Raw genomic sequence first — 21,214 nt, forward strand, 5'->3', positions numbered from 1 at the left:
GCACCTTCACATAGCTTTATTTTAATTAGGCTGGTGCTGTTGAAGAATGTCCTTAATTGACTACTGGGGCAGAGCTGATATAAAAGTCAGCACTGCAAAAAGAGGGAGGTACAGCTGTTTCTCTGTCCCTGTTGTTGGTTACTTCATGCTGGCTAGTGCTCGTATAAACTTCCTGTGCACTGCCATAGCTCAGTAGCCCAGCAAAATCTACCCTAGCAAAAGAGCTTTATGGTTCTCAGTCACTTCTTGTTGAATCACACCGTGGAAGAGTTCAGCAAACACCAGAGCTGATGCGAAGGTGGAGGTGGGACCACACTTCAAGAGGATGGGGCAGAGGCTACAGGGAGAAGCAGCAGCAGCAAGACCTCCCCTTTTTGACAGCAGTGAGCTCTTTGTTGATTTAGCTGTCTGAGGCATTGGTTTAACTTGCCAAAATTAATTGTTTCTGAGAACTGTGTGTAGATAGTGGTCCTCAAGAACTAAGCAGTAGCTGGATGCAGTAATTCTCTTTTTATACCCATAGTTTTTGTTAATGTAAGAATGAGATAATTTTGATGGATATCTTTCTGCTTAAGGCATAAACATTTTCCCCTTTCATCCTAACAAAGAAACATATGTAACTTTCTGTGAGTGTGTTTGGTTGGTTGGGAGTGTTGGCGTTTGTTCTAATCACAGGAACCCTGAGGTTATGATGCTAATATAAATATGTTTATATTGTGTTTAAATGTTTCCTAAAATAATTGAGGTGAAAAAAAGCTGGAAAAGTTCTTGTTGTGGCCAGTCTTTTATATAAAAAGTCTTCAAAGATTTTTTTTTTTTTTTTCCCCTAGGGAAGGTCCTGACCTTTAAAATAAATAAATAAATTAGCGCTTCCACATCCAAGGAAGGCTTGTATCACCAGTATGCTAGGGGTAAGGCAAGACTGTTCCCAGAGACTTTGCTGTACTCGTCAATCAGTTCTTCCACTTAAGCTGTGGAGGGAGTTGTTGCATGAAGCTGCTGTATAAGTTATGGTAAGAGGCCAGTGTTTGTTGTGTTGGTTTTTTGTTTGGTTTTTTTTTTTTTCTCCTCATGCAGCTACTTCTGTAACAGAGTTTTTGAAATAACATGGATCCTATACAAAGCTCAGGTCTCGTAGAGGAAAAACAGGTTAATTTGTAGATTCCCCTTAAGTAGACAGTACAGCTTCTGATGAGGACGATACTAGTCTAGTCTTTCTGTAGTAAAGGTAACTTGATCAGTGCAGAGCATCTTTTATGCATTTTTCCCCTTCCTGATACTTCCTCTCTAGGGAAGTTTATCCTTATAATCCTGCTTCAAAGAGAATAGAAGTAAGTAAACCCAATGTTGATTCTTCTCAGTTTAATGGAATACAGTATAAATAGTATAGAAGATAATGTACCACTGTGATTCCTCTGGGCATGTGTACATGCATAAAGGAGTCTTTCTTTTAAGTAGAGGAATGTCAGCTCTGTGACTCTGAGCTAGGAGAATCAAGAAACAAAATGTAGTGAAAGTAAACCAACAGCAAAAATGTGTAATTGTAGGTATCTTTTATTAGATTAATATAGTCTATTCTCAATTCTGTCCCTACTGTTTTGAGCACATTCCCAGCCTTTTCACTTAATTTGATTGTGAAGATGGTTGTTGTAGTTGTGAATGGAGGATTCCTGATTGCTGGTCAGAAATCTTCTGTATTACATCCTATGTTCATCTTCCATAGGACTGCTTTTCTGAAAGACATGAAAGACTTTGGAAGCATGAAGTGTTTTAGAAGTGCTTACAGGAAATCTAGAGGTACCAGAGAGAATTAGTTTCTGTCTGTATCTCTTCTCACGTTTAGCATATGGAAACTATATAACAAATGTAACAAAACTATACAGATTTTTCACATGTATGTAAAAAGCTGGGGCAAATACCAGACTTTCTTACTGCCTGTCTCTGTGCCTTAATGTTTACTCCCCCCTCCCAGCCCCAGCTGCTTCTTGGTCCTGTATCTCACCTGTTTTTCTTGTGGATGCTGGCCTTCTGGTGCTGGGATAGACAAACAACTCAACTACCACTGCTTCCTGCTTTAAATTTTTAATACATGGATTGGTTTTGTTTTCTTTAAACTCTAACATAGATATACAGTACAGCAAGTATGGCTTTCTCTGTACTGTTTCACATAAACTTGGTCTGGTTTCAGGGAGAGTACAGACGGATAATTAAGTTCCAGCCTTTAGTACTCAGATAATAAAGCTAAAGCAACTTCTGAAGAGAAGTACAGATTTACATGTAACTAGAACAAATGTTGAGTGCTGAGACAAGGCGCTGCATGCAGTCTGGAGATCTCTGAATGACTTGCAACAAGCCTCACTGACTGATTTTGACTGTCAGGTTAGGGGGTAAACTACTTATAATCGTAGTAAAAATGAGGTAGGTGGATATTGTCCACAACAAGGAATACTGTTTAGACCTGTGCAAGAATTCTGTTGAAATATCTGGTGAACAGAATCCTGTTTAAGAAATAAATTTTCATTTTACCTTTCCACTGACAGTGTGTCCACTTCCGCTTGTTGAATGTAGATTTTTCACCCCCACCCTTTCTAATCCAATTTCCTGCCCTGAATTTGATCGATATCAGTTATTTTGACAGCTGTTCCTGGGGTCTTTTTGACAGCAATGATACCAATAATAGCTTTAACAAAGAACAAAAAAAATCACCTTCTGTCTTTTACCTTCTTTTTAAAAGAAAAAGAATCGATTTATTCTGTCATGGGCAGAGCAAAGCTTCCTATCTCCATCTACATTGCCAACAAGAAGGAGATGGAAGTCTTGATGCCTATTAGAGAAATTGGATTGAGTAGATCCTGTTCTCAGAAATATCCTCACTCATTACAGGTCAATTTAGCCAGTTTGCATATGATTTTTCAAGTCAGAACCTGAAACAAAGGACCCAGTGGTTTTCCATGTATCATGATTCAGGAGGCTTCTGTCATAAAACTCAGTAATGACTTTACTTGATGTCTTCTTTTTTATCCCTTGTCCTCTGGGTTGTGCAAAAGGAAGCAATGAGAGCACAGCATTAACAGTTTTTATGATCTTCTGACTGAAAAGCATATGCCTACATAGTACTAGACTTCCATCTCATAGCTGATAATAACAATTTTCCCTCTGAAAAGGGGCACATTCAGAATAGTTGCCTAGACAAAGTGGTTACCAATTTTCAGAAGGAGAATTAATAGAATTTAGGGTGAATGGTGGTGGCATAGTGTTACCAATATGATGAAGGGGAAGAGCATACATTTCAACAGTAAGTGTTTAGATGGGGACGGCAATCCCGAAGGTTAAAGAAGATAAATATGACATGTTATCCTCCACTCTTACATGCAAGTCCTTGTACTTCCTGTCTATTAAAGTAGGTGCCTATTGTTGTCACCTATAAAATTAGAAGGCTTTTTTCATGAGACCCATTGCTAGCTGTTTGAATTTTTACGTGCAAAACCAGGTAATGTTCTACCCCTAATATTCAGTCCTTTCAATTGTTTGGATAATTTTAGGGCAGAGGCATCATGTCCCTCTTATTAAAATCTGTTAACCTATATTGTTCTATATTGCCATCCAGTCTATGGCCAATGTTGGGATTTGGTGTAAATCATCTTAATCTTACTAGAACCTACTTTCCAAACAGTAGAGTGAGTCCTAAGGTTTACCTTCTTGCTTTCTTCTCCTTTTTCCTGTCCTGCATGGGACACAAGAAATTAACATCCAAATATATGGGGAGGTGAAAGAGGTGGGATGCATAAGGATGGACTGTGATCTGTCCCCCCCTTCGGGTTGCAGCACATTAAAATTCCTTAATTCTTTTTTAATCCAATCTGTGCAAGTTTAGAAACTAGAACCAAATTATCTCAGCTATGAAAATTGTCTGAATTAGAGGAAACTTCAGGGATGGAATGTTATCCAAGTACTAACACTCACTATTGTGGGTCACAAACACAAGGTTGCATTACCAATTTCAATGAATCTATGGCTGTTATTACTCAAAAAAAAAAAAAAAAATTCAGGTAAGCAAAGATTCATTTTTCTATTATGTCTGTTTTGCTGTTAATCTGAAGCACAGGGTTTGTCATTTACTCGTGGGTGTGCGTATAGTGATTCCAGCTGACTCAAAATAGCTACATTCTATTATACCAAAAAATATGTATTTTTTTGTGTGAATTGAAACTACACAGCTTTTCCTCGTTTCTGTCCCTTTTACTGTAGGTTATAGAATCATTAAGGTTGGAAAAGACCTCTAAGATCATCGAGTCCAACCGTCGACCCAACACCACCATGCCCACTAAACCATGTCCCTAAGCGCCTCATCTACACGTCTTTTAAATACCTCCAGGGATGGGGACTCAACCACTTCCCTGGGCAGCCTGTTCCAATGTTTAACCACTCTTTCAGTAAAGACTTTTTTTTTCTCATGTCCAATCTAAACCTCCCCTGGGGCAACTTGAGGCCATTTCCTCTCGTCCTGTCGCTTGTTACTTGGGAGAAGAGACCGACCCCCACCTCGCTACCACCTCCTTTCAGGTAGTTGTAGAGAGCGATGAGGTCTCCCCTGAGCCTCCTTTTCTCCAAGCTAAACAACCCCCGTTCCCTCAGCCACTCCTCATAAGACTTGTTCTCCAGACCCTTCACCAGCTTCGTTGCCCTTCTCTGGACATGCTCCAGCACCTCGACGTCCTTCTTGTAGTGAGGGGCCCAAAACTGAACACAGTATTCGAGGTGCGGCCTCACCAGGGCCGAGTACAGGGGGACGATCACTCCCCTGCTCCTGCTGGCCACACTATTTCTGATACAGGCCAGGATGCCATTGGCCTTCTTGGCCGCCTGGGCACACTGCCGGCTCATGTTCAGCCGGCTGTCAACCAGCACCCATTGTAGCACAAAATCTGCAGGCTTTAAATCTGCAGGTGAAAAATCTGTTCATAACAAGTTATAAGCAGATTTGCAGTTAGGTTGTTGTAGAAAATATGAGGACTTTTTTCTTGTGCATCAGTTTTCTGGATTGGCATAGACAAGAAGATATGTTTGCAGCATGAGTTTTGGTAACTGAGTATGCTGATAGCCTTTTTTTTTTTTTTTTTTTAAATGGTGTTGCAAAGGGACAGGAACTCAGTGAATTTGATAGAATTAAAGAAAAAACTTCAAGATGTTGATTACAGTTGCTACATTTGTGACTTGTGTAGGGAGTAGCAACTAAATTACATTTAATTTCCATTATTATATTTGCAACTGGACAGAAATGGTTTGGGTTTTCCTGTCTTCAGCCTGTAATCTTTTTTAACATTTCTCTAAATACAATACAAATCATATGTCAGTCAACAAAAACAAACAGCATCTTTGTTCAGGTCTTATTTACAGTAAAGATTGTTCATGTGAGCTTCTTCCTAAGTTTTAAATCACTATCTGGATTGTCTGGAAAAACTAAGTCAACAACCAAACAGTACTGCATATCCTTTATTGCATTTCTGCACCTTATTATTTCTAATTTGTTCTTTCATCTATAATCCTTTCCTCTCCATTAGATTCAGTGAATAGGGTCTTTTACAGGCCTGAATTGCAGCCCTTTTATCTTTCTTTTCCATACTTTGCAGCAAGTTTTGTTAAGTCAAAATGTCTATAGTATCTCATATCTCTTATCAAACTATGTTTCTTCAGATCTAGAAAAGTAATTGTAGCCAGGCTTTAATCTCACCTGCAAGGAAACCTGGAAGTCTGTGGGCCATTGTGCTGCTGTTTCATGCCATCTCAGTCTTCTCAGTCATATCAAGGGAGTAGTTCAGCACGACAAGGTGTTCCTCAGAGTTGTAACTATTTATGATGAATTAAGATATCTTGGCACTTAAGGAAGAGGTATTAAATGCTGCACACTGTTTAAATGATAATTTAAAATTCTTCTTACCCAAATCTCTTATGCAGGCTTTATTTGGGGGCCAGGAGGAAGTCCATTATTCTTCATTCTTTATGTGCATGTGTCTTCTGAAGTATTGCTTTCTGCTGTTTTTACAGTTGTTGTTTTCCAGAAAGGGATCAAGAGATTGCAGTATCTTTATGTGTATGCGAAACAATTTGAATACAAGCTGGTGATACTGTTGTGGAATGTAGAGAATACAAAGTATTTGCTTTCTTTTGTTTCATTGTAAATCCTACTTCCCATCTTCAGTTCTGCAGGTTTTTCTTGAAACAGGATATGGCTTTTCTCTCGTGTAAAGTCAGTGTTATAATTAGCTAGTTTTCTGTTACGTTATTTTATATTAAACTCTGTGTTGAATTATTACATTGACAAAACATTAAAACTGATAAAAGGCTGGGCACTGTCACAGCCTGACTTTGTAATTTTGATATTAATTGCTTTCTAGTGACTTCATACTGCAGAATGCTTAAATGCTTTCAGATTCTTTCGTCTAAGATGCAACTTGTTGGAGACATTAAGATCTTGCACGACTTTGTCTTTCCATCCTTTCTTCCTGCATGTAGTGCAGCTCTTCATTTTGAAAGAGAACAGTTTAATGCAGGTTCTTCACCTACATTGATTAAAATTGTGTTTATAACCATGGTGTAAACGTCTCATTTGTTTCTTAATTTCACTTCAAACAATTCTGATGTTTTTCACTTGTATGTTTGTTTTCCTGAAACAATTCTGATTATCGTGTTACTCACATGGAAATCAAGTAGCTCAACTGAGGTGACAGAAGGTATTCTTGATGTTTATTAGCAATTATACTGGTTTTAATAAGCACCTGACTAGTCACGAGAAAAGCATTCAGGGAATGCAATACAGAGATCCTTTTCAGCTATTTTATTTCAGTGTATCTTTCACAGGTTTGAAAGAGTTATTTGTGTTCTTTGCTTTAGGATATTTTTCCTATGTTTATAGGTTACATTTTGTTTGCTATTAGATATCTGTTGTTGCCCGCCTCAAATGCATGCACCTCAAATGCATGCTTCCTTGTGGGTGGTGATATTACTTATTTCTCAGAAAAGCAAATCTGAAAAAGAGGGAAGATGGAACGTTGTCAGTTTTGTAGGAATTTGTAAATCCTCATTCAAGGGCGATTACTTTGTTGAATAAAATAAAATTGTCTTCTGTAATTCAGGTTACCTAAAATATGGATTATGTATTGTGCTTGTGGATTATTAACTACGACACAGAGAAAAATGCTGTTATGTTAACAGGGATTTGTGAGCTTTCATGGGCTATTACTCCTCCACACCTGCTGGGCTGCTTATTTCAAACTGTCTTTTCAGACTCTTCTGGAAGATACCTGCTTGTTTATAGAAACAGAGTTTCACTAGGAATGCCAACAAAATGTTTATTATGACTACTTGTTAACTCTGTAATACAGAAATATCTTGGAAGTCTAATGAAAAATATTATTACTGCTAGATATAAAGCAAGTAGAACGAATAGATATGACAAATGCTGATTTCCTGTTTTTTTTTTTCTTGAAATGACTGTTTAAGTTTTTGGGTGTCATCATGTTCCCTCTCCCCTCCCACCCCGAACAAAAGTATCATGTATTTCCATTGTTGATTTTTAGGCATTCGAAAGGGATGTTCTTGCTGATTCAAGACAACATAGTTCTGTCCAGGACTCTACACTGGGGATAAGGACATGGGACTCCTCCTGCCAGATTCCAGATGGTTCATTACAACTGACATCTTGGTTGACAACTGTGAAAAGGAACTTTGGATTATTTTATTTTATTTTTGTGGGAGACCACAATCCCCAAACTGTAGGACATATCAGGTACTAAATCAGATACTTACTTAGACTTTTCCATAAAGTTATTTGATTGTTATTTGTTTTCTATGAAGGACTTTAATCATTCAGATCTTATTCTTTGTTTCTTTTAAAAAATGTAAAATTCTTGGGTTTACTTCTTGTGCTGTAGCTGAGTAATGACAAGAAGTTGTATTTCTTATTTCTTAGGGAAAATTAGGGTGGTTCTGTTATACCTTTAATCATTAGAGTTATCTTTATATAGTATTTAAAATTATTATGATTATAAATTATTATTATAAATTATAATTACTGATGATGGTTATTATTATCCTAATTATCAAAGCTGTCTCTTTCTTTCTTCTTTCTCACTTTTGAGAGAGAGCACTTAATTTTACTAAGACTAGTTTTGCTACATTTAGTAGGTAAGATAGTTCCTGCGTTCAGAACTTGTCCAGTTGTTACCTGGCAACTAGGAAACTTAAAAGTTTTAATGAAATTTATGAATCTTTGCACCCTTGGTGCATTATGATTCATCTATTTACTTTCAACCCTTTTAAAATAAATCTATATGTAATTCTCTTTTCCTTTCAAATGAGAAAAGCTTCCCTTGTTTCTCTTAGAACCTAGTTTGATTCAGAGAATCTGAATGTTCAGGTGTTTATTTTAAAATACAGAAGGGAAAATCTGCAAGCGTTATCTTGTAGTGTAGCTCTTAGTTCTTGTTTGTATAGATGTCTTGTATTATAAGTCTCTTGATAAAAGTGGTTAAAAAGATGATGATCACTCTGATACAAGACAGGAAAAAATATCGTAACAGGAGGGGAAATCCTTTTTGCAGCAAAATCATGTTTATTTTGGGTAGCTGTTTAGGTATGTCATTTTTTTAAATTAATTCAAAATTACTCAGTGATCCACTTTTTCTTTGTCCTAAAGGTTCCATATTTCTTGTAGAATTTTAAAATAACCTTTTCTAATGAGGATGTCTGATATTCTTACTGTAAAAGATGAAACTGATGCAATGAAGGGTTCAGAAGCTGAATTTAAAGATACAGACCCAGTTGAAAACCTTATAAAATCAGGAAGTCAGGAGCAGATTCAAGCGGAAAAGGATGAAAATTGTCCTGATAGCAAAAACAATATGCCGGTAAGAAGCTTTTCACTTTATTTTTCACTAGTATATCATGTTAAATAAGTCTGTGTCTTGTTCTTCTCCCCTTCTCATGATCCTCTTATGTGTTTCTTTGGTACAGGTCAGGAAAACTTGACCGGTGCTAGGGAAGCGAGTAGGATGATTATTGCTTCCTCTCTCCTCCTTTGCCCCGCTTCTCTGTTTATATTCATGTAAATATGAGTCAGTCATTTTTAATTGTTTGAAGTAGATGAGCAGTTTGCATGGGAACCAGACAATTTGTCTATATTTGTGTTTTCCTGAGTGCACATGTGAAGTTTGAGTCTTTTCATTGTAGCAGAAGGGAAAAACTCTGCACTCAAGCTGTCTTTTGCTGTTGCTGAATCCTGACTGAGTTTCAGAGGCTGGGCTGTGTTAAGAATACACAATATAGTAGTAGTGTAGTTTGATCAAAACACTAAAATGTTGAGCGTTGCTTGTATGAACAAAGCACTACAGCACAGCTCAGCATGTCTGCCCTGAGTAGGGGTGACCAATCTAGGGCTCTTGAGCTATGTGCAGCTTACAAGTGGCTCAGGTGTAACTTTTACAGCAGAGCTGTACAGCATAAGGCTAAAGTAATCAGATGTAGGTAATCCAGATCCCCAGGTGTCAGAGGAATCAAGTCAGCAGAGCTCCTGAGGCCAGTAGGTCTGGGTCCTGCCCTAGCCACCAGCAGAAGGTCCAGCCCCTTTCTCCCTACATAAGTGGTGGAGTGAGCTGGTGAGCTATCATCCCGTCTTGGCTGCTAGCCAGCACTCCCCGTACCTTCCCTTTTCCTCCGTTCTTTACTGCTTGACAATTTTGGTATGTGATTTTAGGTAGGAAAGCTTAGGCAGTCCTCGTGCATACACTGAAGAGCTGATGCATACAAATGATTGGCCTTTGCAAGGTGGGAGATGTACATATAAAGAAATTGTGGCATCAAATTTCAAGTGAGAAAGAGAGAGGGGAAATAGCATGAAAATATTTTTGGAGAACGCACCAATAAGGATGGGTTAAGAATTTATGGCAGCAGATTTAATACCTCTGAGGTTTAGTTGTGCAGTTAGTGTTTATGTTCAAGAGGTCTGAAAGATGGGTCTCTTTCACATGGGACAAACTGGCTAACTCCTGGCTGAGGCTGCCCACTTGGTCATTGATTGAAGACTGTAAGTGTCTTAGATGAGGTGAGGAATTAAGGAAAGCAACTGAAATTTTCTGGCACAACCTAGAAAACGGGGCAAATTTCTAAGAGAAAACACAGAAGCTTGTGTTAGATAAAAATTAGTTTTCTATAGGAATTTTGTGTCTGTGGGTTAATAATAAACAATTTTCTGATAAAAATCCTGATTGGGATATGGGGTATGGCAGTATTCTCTTGTGGGTTGCAAGAACAGGACAGTAGCTTATTAGATTCTTGTTATTGAGAGTTGAGTAAAAGGTTCTTTTGGGAGTAGTTTTGTTCAAGACTAACAATTCAATATTCCACTGAGTGAAGTAAGCTCTATCTGCTGTGTTAAATTGCTTCCACATAAATCTTGTAGACCACGGTGATAACAATACAGTTTTACACTTTAATATTTGCTGGCTTTATTAAGGCTGGCATCAGTGTAAATAGATAATTTTATGGAAAAAATAAATCCTTAAAATGAAATACTTCTCTGTAACATGAGAAATAACTGCTACTGAAAAGCTGGTAGATGTTATAGCTGAGCTGATACTTTCTTTAATCAATGGAATATCCCAGTAGTGAGCCTTAAAAATTAATTTAAGGTTTATTTATTTTCATACAGTTCAGTAACTTGGAAAAATCTCATTCACATTTTCTCATTCAACAGATTTTAGCGTGGAAACTTCTATGAGACTCAAGTGGCAAATCTGCCTTCCTGCAAACAAGTGTTGCTGTATAGTCAGGCCTAGTCTAGAGAAATGAATCTGGTGCTGTCAATGGCAGTGGGGTTTGACAAGGGGGTTGGTTGCTTGGTTTTGTTCTTGTACAAGAGTAATAGCTGGTGGCTGAGATAATTATCTAGGTCCACGTGATGAACTGAACAACTGCGTAATGAAGGCTGTTTGATGGAGACAGTTTTACTGTCATCTTCATTTAGTGTTGGTGAGTGTTGTGTTTGGGAGTCTCCATCAGAATCAGAACATTGCTGTTACACGAGTAGTGTAATTAAAAACTGAGTTTGTAGGCTGAGGATGTTCATTTCCAGAGCGGTAGGAAGACAGTCAATTACAAAGTGGAACTTTGCTCATGTAAGCCCTTTGCAACAATTGAAGTCAGTGAAAGTTAATGTCACTTGTACTGTGGTCGCCGCTAGTGCAAATGTATATATATGTCATATATTTGAGGCTTCTTCATTGAAAGCATGTCTTATGCTCAAATACAAAACAAAAATTTTGGCCTGTCCATAGTAAACAAAAGTAGGAACGGTAGAGGAGTCAGCAAGTGTTTAACTAATGGATGATTAAATAGTTTGACTAGTGAAATTTCACTGGATGTATTACTTTTCATTAAGTGCAGGTTAAATGTTACTGTAGTGGTGGGAAAAAGGGCAAAGGATTTGCTGAGAAATGTTAGAGAAGATTATCAAAAGCTTATTGGAATTTTTGTGTTCTTTTGTTTACTAATTGAATATATCAGAGGATGGATTGGGGAGTGGGAGTTGTATGGGGTTTGGTTTTGGCTTTACTAGCTAGTAGCTAGTTGCTTAATAGGTTTCATATCTATTGGCAAACTACAATAATATTCCTGAGTACAGTTATCACTTGATTTCTGAGTTGCTATTTAACTTCTTTACAGCCAAGTAAGAAACAGGCTATGATCTTTCCTCTGTCTAAACCTATCATGGTTTGAATTCAGGTATGTTTCTGTTATCTTCACAGTTCCAGAAACTGGTGATTATATTTTGAAATGTAACTTCTGCCCTAAATTCCAGATTACTTTGAGATGATGTACATTAGTAACCTTTTTGCTGTTGCATACACTGTTGGAGGTACAATGTGAATGAGAAAAATATCTTATTAGAGGACATGGCTAGCACTCCCAATTTCTTCAAGCAGTACGAGAATAGTATAATTGATATAGAGGTTATTAGGGAAGATTTTTTGAATTGTCATGTTTTGAAGTGACCATCAAGTAACGCTTAAATGGGACTGGAATCAAGAGGCACTTGTATGAGAAGTACTTTTACAGAAGTCAAGTGCATGTCAGCACTGTAGTAGTTTTTGTGATCAAAAAGGGTTTGGTTCACCAGTCACTGTTGTCTCCCACCTTTTAATCTTATCCAGGTCAGGTGACAACATACTAATTCTGAATTAGTTGGAATACAGGGTCTGAAGTTTGTTGCCTTTGTCACTGGGTGGTGGGACAGGCAATACTTCATCAACAACATACTTTGCTGTTACAAAGTTAATGTGTCAGGAAATACTGACAAAAAATTAAATAAACAGCCTGGATTTATCTTACAGGATAGTGCCTTTTATTCACTATTGGGAAGATTTTTTTTTAAACCAAAAAATATTTAAAATTTCCATAACAATTCATGTTGGCTTATGTATAATCCAGAAAAGGAGGTTTGTTCTTATTCTACAATCCATGCATTATGGGGGTTGGGGGGAAGAAGAATGTTAGTCTTAAATACTGTCATCTCTGCACTGAAAAATAACTGTTAATAAGTAGTTGTAAGATCCTTGATGGGATGATTATTGCCAAGGCAGTAAAAGACTGAGAGAAAGCAAGCTGCATATCACTACACATCAGGAAAAGCACTTGCAAGCTGCGGAGAGTAAAACCAAAATACTACCAACAAAAAAAGCCTCGTGGAAGGATGGAGGCTGGTGCATGAATGCATCCACTGTATGATATGGGCAAGGCAAATATTGTATTAAGCGAGTACAATTCTGGTTTGGATTTATGCTAATTAAGCAGATATCCCTGTCCTTTGGAGGAATTTGATTAATTTTTTTACTTAGCAACTAGACATCTCTCTTTCTATAAGTTTCTTCTCTCCACACACAAGCACAAACCTTTGTTTTCTCTCTCTCTGTTCCATAGCTTGAGTTCTCTGAAGCCTTTCTGTGCCTCCTACCTGGCTGTTTTGGTCTTGTCAGGATTTACCTGTCTTTGTCTCCAAAATATGTGACTTAATACTTTTTAATAGATAACTAAACAGAATCTGCCCAATCATTTACTTTTGAACTGTTGAAAATGCCTGTGTCAAATGGTGACACTATTTTTCCATCAGTTGTCCTCTACTGTGTCATGGAAAATTGCTGTCTCTACTCTCTAATACAGGACAGCAAGTAACCATAGACCATGCTGTTCTTTCCTTCAGTATTACAAAGCTATCTGTGGCTGTTAGGACTGTAGCCCTTAACTGGATTTAAAATTGAGACCTAATTTAGAAGAAAGGTGAAAAACTGAATGTCCGTAGAACACTCTTTGTTCAGGACTGTTATGTCATGCCTGCCCTCTGAAATGTCCAAACGGTACTTCAGAAATAGATATAGTACCTTCTCGCAAAAGCTTTCACACTTCTGAGTTTGCTGTCTTGTGCCTGACCTGTTTTTATCCAACTTGTTTAGACAGCATAGTGATGATAGAGGAAGGTGTGTAACAGCTCCAGATCTTTACTTTGTATTTAATATATGTGATCTGTGGAGGTAATTAGGAAAAAATAAAATAGGCAAATACTCCTACTGAAAGCCTGGATATATATGATTATATGTGTTTGGTAAACTCTATCTTAATTCCCTTTATATTTTGTAGTTGGAAATGAAGCATGGTAGTTGGTCTTAAAAGTTGTGGGTTTTTTGTTTTGTTTTAAAGACAAAAACCTAATCATTATTTTCATTATGCAATTGCTTGGAATACTTGCTTTTAAACACTGTCTTGAAATCATGCCCATAATGACTTTAAATGGGGCATAAATTTCTTTTTAATCTTGCTTTCATTAACACAGTGTTTTCTCAAGTCAGTAAAAGTCTTTGAGAGCTGCAAATATAAAGAAATTGCTTAATTTGCACTCACTAAGGATTACACATTCTAAAGTAGTTATAAATTGTTTTTCACAAATGGGGAACATTTATGAAAAAACGCTCTGAAAAAAAAATTTGTGAAAGATGCTCTGTAGGAGCAAAACTTGATAAATGCAGAGAAATTAGGACAGAACTAAAATTCATGGACCTCAAAAGAGAGAAAATGTGCATTAACAGCTACAACATGCATTGACTACATACTGTCCTGGAATTCCAGTGGAAATGTAGTTATCCTCGGTCGGTGTGGTTTTGCCTGAGAAAGGAACTGTGCCCAATCATCTTCAAGTTTTGTGAGTGCAGTTAGTGTTGATATCACAGGACTTTGGGTTTTGTATTTCCAGGCGCAGACCTTACATCATAGGCCTTTTCTCACATGAGTTGTCCCTGCAGTCCAGCCATACCAGGCTTATTCCGGTGCTGCTTACCTGTCAAGTGTGTGATGCTTATTCCTCACAGTTACAGCTGGATGTGGGGGCTTATATTTCAGGTTTTGACATCCTTAAAGCCACACAGGAAAGCAAGGAGTCCACACCTATCAAAGGATTGTTTTACAAGGCAGTTGTTTCTAGATAACAAGTCTTAATATGATGGGTGGGATGATGCTTATCTCATGTGTAACTTTGAGGTTTGAGTCATTTCAGTCAAGGGAGAATCCCCCTCCTACAGTGGCCCCCCAGCTCTCCCCAATGTTATTGGTGTTGGTTTGGTCCCTAAAAATTGTCAGGTGCTCATGAAATTGAGCACCACGGTATTCAAATACCTTAGTTTACTACCCTGAATGTTCTATATTGCTTTGATTAACTTATTCCTCCCATAGGTTGCAAACACCTATCTTGAAAAAAAAAATCTTTAAATGCAGCATAATTGATAGTGTCAGTTGGGTTGGCTTTCCAACCTGGAAACAGAAATGCAATTCTGCAAGCAAAATGGAAGATGAGATACAACACACGTAAAACACTTAAAGGAATGTACCATCAAACTTGTCCTATTGTGATTGAAATCTGAAAACCACATTAATTTTAAACGTTCTTACAAAGAATTCAGATTTGATAATAGGTCATTTCAATTTCAACATGTCAATTAAATTTTGAGGCATTTGCTTCACTTTATCTGTCATGAACAAACATACTTAAGTTTTGGCTGCAATGGATTCCTGAGACTTTACTGAGGTAAGGTGAGGAGGAGATACATGCTTTGTACAGATCTTAATTAAATTTAATTATGATATGGTTCCTGCTTCCCAGCAACAATCTTTTCTCTGTTTTTTTGAAATCACTCTTAAAAATAATTGAAATATCTATGTCTTATCTACTTAGTGAGCAGTAACTCAGTAACTTATGTGTAGGGTTTTGATTAACAGTATTAGAAATTCTTTTTGGCTAGTTTAAAATATCTTATGTCCTGTATAACTAAATCTTCCCCCTCTCCACCCCTCCCCCCCACCCTCCCCCCCCCAAAAAAAAGGTGAATCTGGGGTGTCTGCTTCCGTATACTCTTTTCAGTATACTGGCTTCAAAGCTTCCAAAATTTTGCAAAAGGTAAACAAGTGCCCAAGTGTAGATTCTTTTGCCTGTTGTTTTGACAGTGAACTGAGGACTTCATTGGCAGCGCTGATTTGATTTTAAGTTTACACTACTTGATTTGAACCCACCTAAGATAATTGATGCTGGAATAAGTGATATTAGGCTGGGAAATCATCCAGTTCTTGAAAGTTTAGTAGCATGTTGTAATAGAAACTTTGCCAGGGATATGCAGAGTGCCAGCTTTCAATATGCAATGTGTGCTTTCAGCATAGCTGATTGAAAGAAAAATATTTTTCTTCCAAGTAATGGCAAAACTCAAAGTCTCTGAATTGTTCCAGGTATGAGAATATTTCAACTGTCTTTGCTTCTCAAAATCTCAGCAAGCTTCCTTTAAAAAACTGATGATGAGTTTAGTTAGTTTTCAGTGCTGCTATTTAAAATCCTGTTGTATAGTGAAATGAGCTTAAATGAGCTCCCCTTCTGCAGGTCTTCAGCTAAGCTGGTGCAACATCCAAAAAAGACATTTGGGACTTGAGGAAAATGAGAGAAATAGCCGTACTTCTGCCTTTACGTGGTAGAACCCTTTACTGTAGGTTAGGTGTTCTTTTTAGCAACAAGTATGTCCTGCTAAGAAATTAAGGCATTTGATAGACATCTGCTCTTGTGAGCCTAGGGCAAGGAGGGCTGTTTTCATGTAGTTTTCAAATGGAGTTTTTATTTAGTTTCCTTCTGAAAGGATACCCCTTTCATAAAGGAGGAAATATTGTCCATTAAACAGCATTTGAAATTATATTACCAATGTTACTTTTTCCTTACAAATATTAGGCCTGTGCTCAGTAAAACCAGTTCTATTAAAGGCTTGTCTATTCATCAGTTTTAGTTCTACAGTGAAACCAATACTTAAATTATGTTATGCCACTGTAAGTGCGTCTGTTCTTGTGTAACTGTCACAGAGGGTTGAGTTAGTTTTAACTATGCAGTTAAGAAATTGTTAAACACTCTTGTTGATTCAAATGTACCCTTTCAATCATGCATACTGTAGCAAAATTCTGGTAATGCTTTTTTTTTTTAAAGAAACAATAGTACTAGAAGAAGGGATCTGGGAGGAGAAAGAGCATATTAATGCATATAAGTTACTAAATAGAAAAAAAAAAATTTGACCAGTAGCCCATTTTAAAGTCCACTTTCATAGCTCCTAAGATGAAAGGAAAAAACTATGTGTTAACTTGCTTATGATAGGTCATCATCTGTTCCCCTGGTAGAGACAATGCTTTTTTTTTTTTTTCTTTTTTTATATATTTTTTCCAGGTAGGTTTCAGGAATAGGGAAAAAAAAATTTATAAAAACCATGTCACGTTGCTGAGGAAATTAGGACATGAGAATTTAAAATGTAGGACCTGGCTGAGAGAGTAAACTGCTTAGATCTTATTGAACAAGAATAATGCTTGCTTCCTGTTAAATTCCAATATCTATTCTTGATAAATGAAGAAGAGAAATCAAGGTCAAGCACAATGAAAATGGGAGAGCATATAATCCTTCAGCCAAAAGCACCTGCTGTTCCTTTCACAGATTTGACCATCATGTCAGTAATAACTGTTCAAGCTTGCTCTTATACAGACTTTTGCATTAATAAAATTGTACTATTATTTAGTGTTTAATATAAATCTTTTCTGTTGTGCCTATCATTCAGCGGCCAGTGCAGTCTTTTGGACAGACAGCAAAAAGGTCGAAGGTATGGTAGACTTGTGTGCTGGCATGCTAAGGAAGCCCTTCGTGCTTGATGAAGCTTTTTTACTTTGTGAAAAGTGCCTTTAGTTTTATTTTTTTGGCATTGAAGCTTTGTTTTATTCTGTTGGATTTTTGTCTTGCCTAGTTGTCTGCTTTTGTGGTTTGCCTTTATATTTTTGGTGGCTTTTTATTGTTATGGAGAGAAACGCTTTCCCAAAGATTTTATTTACTTTTCATTAGATGTGCTCTATTGTGCTGACAGTGCCTTCAAAAGCTGCAATTGCTTGAGTATTTTCTTCCTAAAGGAAATAATTTATTCTATTGAAAATATAAAAAATACAGTTTTCAGCCATTTTGTTTTACATAAAATGAATGGAAAAATAACGGCTTATGGTATATTTATATAATTTTTTTATAAGCCATAGTTTTTAATTTTACATACTTTCCTTTAGTCAAACACAAAGTTAAAGTTAGTTCGGAGCCTTGCTGTATGTGAAGAATATCCACCACCTCCCACAGCTGAAATATCACAGGACATCCAGGTAAAAATCACGTTACTGAAGTTTCTGAAACAATTTGAAGTAACTTACTGTTCAAAAGAAAATCTTTTGGGTACTCTTTAAATATGCAGACACCATATGATTTTAACTCTTTTTTAATACAGCTTTAATAGAGGTGGTAATATCAGATGAAAAATTTGCTGCTTTGTTTTTCTGAACTATAATAGTTTATATCTGGGGAACAGGAAGAGGAATTTTGTTAGTTGTTTTAACTTTCTAGTGTTACAGTCCACTTGAGGCAGTCTTAAATGGCTTAAGTGCTGTTTACCATCAGTAAGACAGAAAAATTATGATTAGTATGCAGCATAATTTATCATCTTTTTATATTTAGAAAATTTAAACAGTTGTAAGTTCTGGTGTTTTAACTGAATTCCTGCATATTGGTCGTAACTGCTGGTAGTTCTATTAACGCATGCCTGAGGTATGTCTGAAGACTAATCTATTAAGATGATATAACACACTTAAAGAAGTTCCTAAATGCTAGACAAAATATGTAAAAACACTTTAGAGAATTTAAAACAAAATCTAGCTTTCCTGACTTTACCTTCATACCAGTCTGTATTTTTAAAGCAAAATACTATTACTGGTTTTAGTTCTATGTATGAATGAGGGGCATCAAAATGCTTTTCTTGCTGCTCTTTTTTCACTCCTAACAAAACTGAAATGATCCTTAGTGGCTTACTCATAAAGCATGTTGACTTATTTTTCTGTTATTTGAAAAGCTTCTAAACTGTCTTTTTGTGAAAAGTCTGACTTTTCTCAAGAAGCAGAAGGAACCAGTAGCATAGCAGGGTGTGAGGGGGTTTTGCTGGGGGAGTGGGAATTCAGTTTTGGGGAGGGAGGGAGATTGAGAACTCATGTAGGTATTTGTCAAGCTAATTAAAATTTTGTAAGATTGAACCACAAAGTATCTAAGGTTGGTTTGTTTTTTTTTTTTTCTTGGGAAAAATGAGAAAATAGTATTTTTCGTAGTCCTTCACTAATATACCAGTATTTGAAGAGTTGACTAGAGAAATATTGAAACTGGGCCTGCTAACTTGATGAAAATCTAAGTCTTAGATTGGTATAGGCTGCAGAGTAAAAGATTAAAAGACAACAGAAAAGTTAATGCTATTTACAATGATTTACAACACTGTTGTAATGTTTTGCATAAGATGAACAAAATTGACTGAGATCTAGTTCAGGCTTAGTCGTTTAGTCTGAAGCAGTAGGGTTTAACTTTCAGCCATTGTATCTAGTTACAGGAAGAGAGAATCCTGATTTGATGGGCTGTTCATCCACAGTATATTTCAAACATAAGAGATGTTAGGATTTTAAAAACCTCCAGCACTGTGCAACACCATGTATTTAATGGTTTAAAATCGGACATTTATAATAAGCGTTGTCTGCAGATGGCTTTTGTTACTGTGTCCTCTGGGAATCTATCCTTAGCTGCATACTGCAAGGTTCTTCTTGAAAGGAATTGCTGCAGTAGTAGGAGAGATGTAAAGGCCAGTTCTACAGAATTAATTGAATTGTGTGGTAATCTAAGTTTGCACGAAAGGAATACCATAAACCAGATTGTATATTAAGAAACAAAATTAGATCTAGCAGTGAGTTTTCTTTGGAAACAGTAATCTAGAAAAAATGGCTTATGAATCCCAATAACTATGCAAATGACTGAGAGAACAAATGTAATTCTTCCCTGTAGATTGGAGAAATGCGTGTTGAAGAGAAGAGTTAGAAGTAGGAATTTGTTACACATTCTGATGCTGGAGTGCATATCCTATCGGGCACAGGTGTTCCATGACCCTCTGTAACAACTCATACAGGCAGTTTCTTCACCCGTTTTGCATTCTTTCCCAAAGAATCTTTGGCAATGGCATGGAAGAATTCTTCTGTAAGCACCGATCGGCTGCTGGCTACCTCAAGCCCCACACTTTGAAGCGAGCAGCTGTGTGGTGCTCAGTTGCCGACTGACTGAGGTTAAACCACGACAATGATGTGTATGCATTAATTTTCCTTGGGACGCGTGGGAGGTCCAGTGGCTAGGGGAACTGAGAGACTGTCTTGCACAGCCTTCTCTGGCAGCACGAGAATAACCTCTGTGATTGCTTCCCCTTGGTGGAAAAATCACTGCTCCGTTGTATCAGTGATTACAACTGAAAAATGGCTTCCAATTTTGTGTTCATACTTAAAATGAATTTTAAGAGTTAAGAATAAAAAAATTCAGGATAAAGTTGCTGATAATACTTAAGAATCCCCATTTTTAATGGTTAGAAAGTGTCAGCCTTGATAGGATGAAAAATACACTTAGTCAACTAGGAACTGGTGTGAGTTTTGGGATAACTCTGTAATCTTGCCTGTGACTGTTTATCAGTCACACCTTCCACACTAGTGTGTACAGCAGCTCTTAGCAAGGTAAAACTCCTAGGCACATGCAGGTGTAGAAGTCACTTAGCAAGTCACTGCCTGCCACTGCTGGCTGCTTCTCCTCAGAAGGCTATAATGAAAGACGTTGACAGACCAGACAAATTGTCTCAAGCAGAGCAATTTATTTTCTGATATACTTGTTTATTTTTTCTTGAACAATTGCAACATGAAAAAAGATACTGTTCTTACTGAGAAACCTAGGTAAGAGCTCACAAATTTTTAAGCCTTAATTGTTAAAAAGCACTGGCAGCCCTTTACTAAAAGGTGCTATGAAAGTACAAGCTTATCAATTTATTGCAGGAGGAAGAACATAACTGATTTATTTGATCTTTTATATTTGTAAATACACTAACTCTTTATTCTCTTGCTGTCCTTTGTCTAAATACCAGGTACTGGCGTTGTTCTGGTGCTGTATACTTTAACACAAAGTACGAACGCTAGCAAAGGATGATCCATTTCAGCTCTTCTTAAGGAAGGGCTGTTTTCATATGAATGGCAGTTATTATTATGTGTGACAAGTAAATAAACCTTCAAAAGACTGAACGTTTTCTTTGGCAAAATAAAACAACCCAAAGGAGGCAGGGTTGGGGGAGAAGACCAGGGTTTGTAATGTTAGTTTGTACTGACTTGTGTAAATTCAGGTGGCTGTTGGTTTTAGAGATTCCTGGTAAAAAGACAGGTAAAGGCCCCAGGACATAGGGCATTTGAGTAATATTCTGTAATGCTTCCTGACTCTTACCTTTTTCTCAAGTGTTTTAAGCTGGAGAAATTTATCAGGTTTTGATGGTTTTGGGGGTTTTGCTTTTTGTTTGCCTTTTTCTTGTTTAATCAGGATTGGTGACAATTTCTTCTGCTACAGTAAGGACTTCAGATAGGTGATCTGAGTTACAGCGAAGAGTCTGTTAAATCAGTATGACAGCAGAGACCCACTGCAAACAGGGTGGGATTAAAAGAATTTTAGGAACTAGAAGTTAAAAGATTTTTCGGCAGCTTTCCAGTCAAGTAGGTCATATTTAATTAGATGCTACAGTTTTTA

General features: G+C 37.0%; 1 protein-coding gene across 9 annotated transcripts in view; it reads left to right on the plus strand.

Annotated features, from left to right (window-relative positions):
- The first annotated feature begins 7,699 nt into the window (after positions 1–7,699).
- Positions 7,700–21,214, plus strand: part of R3HDM1 (R3H domain containing 1) — a 55,165-nt gene continuing 41,650 nt past the window's right edge. For 7 of the 9 annotated variants that reach the window (XM_076343080.1, XM_076343085.1, XM_076343082.1 and 4 more), the window contains exons 1-4: positions 7,700–7,786; positions 8,696–8,906; positions 17,169–17,210; positions 17,659–17,748. In XM_076343080.1, coding sequence (XP_076199195.1) covers positions 8,736–8,906; positions 17,169–17,210; positions 17,659–17,748 — 303 coding nt within the window. In that variant the 5' untranslated portion in view covers positions 7,700–7,786; positions 8,696–8,735. The remainder of the gene's footprint in view (positions 7,787–8,695; positions 8,907–17,168; positions 17,211–17,658; positions 17,749–21,214) is intronic. The other 2 variants (XM_076343084.1, XM_076343089.1) reach the window with 1 other exon arrangement.

The sequence above is a fragment of the Aptenodytes patagonicus genome, chromosome 6, assembly GCF_965638725.1.
Source record: "Aptenodytes patagonicus chromosome 6, bAptPat1.pri.cur, whole genome shotgun sequence".
Taxonomy (NCBI): Eukaryota; Metazoa; Chordata; class Aves; order Sphenisciformes; family Spheniscidae; genus Aptenodytes; species Aptenodytes patagonicus.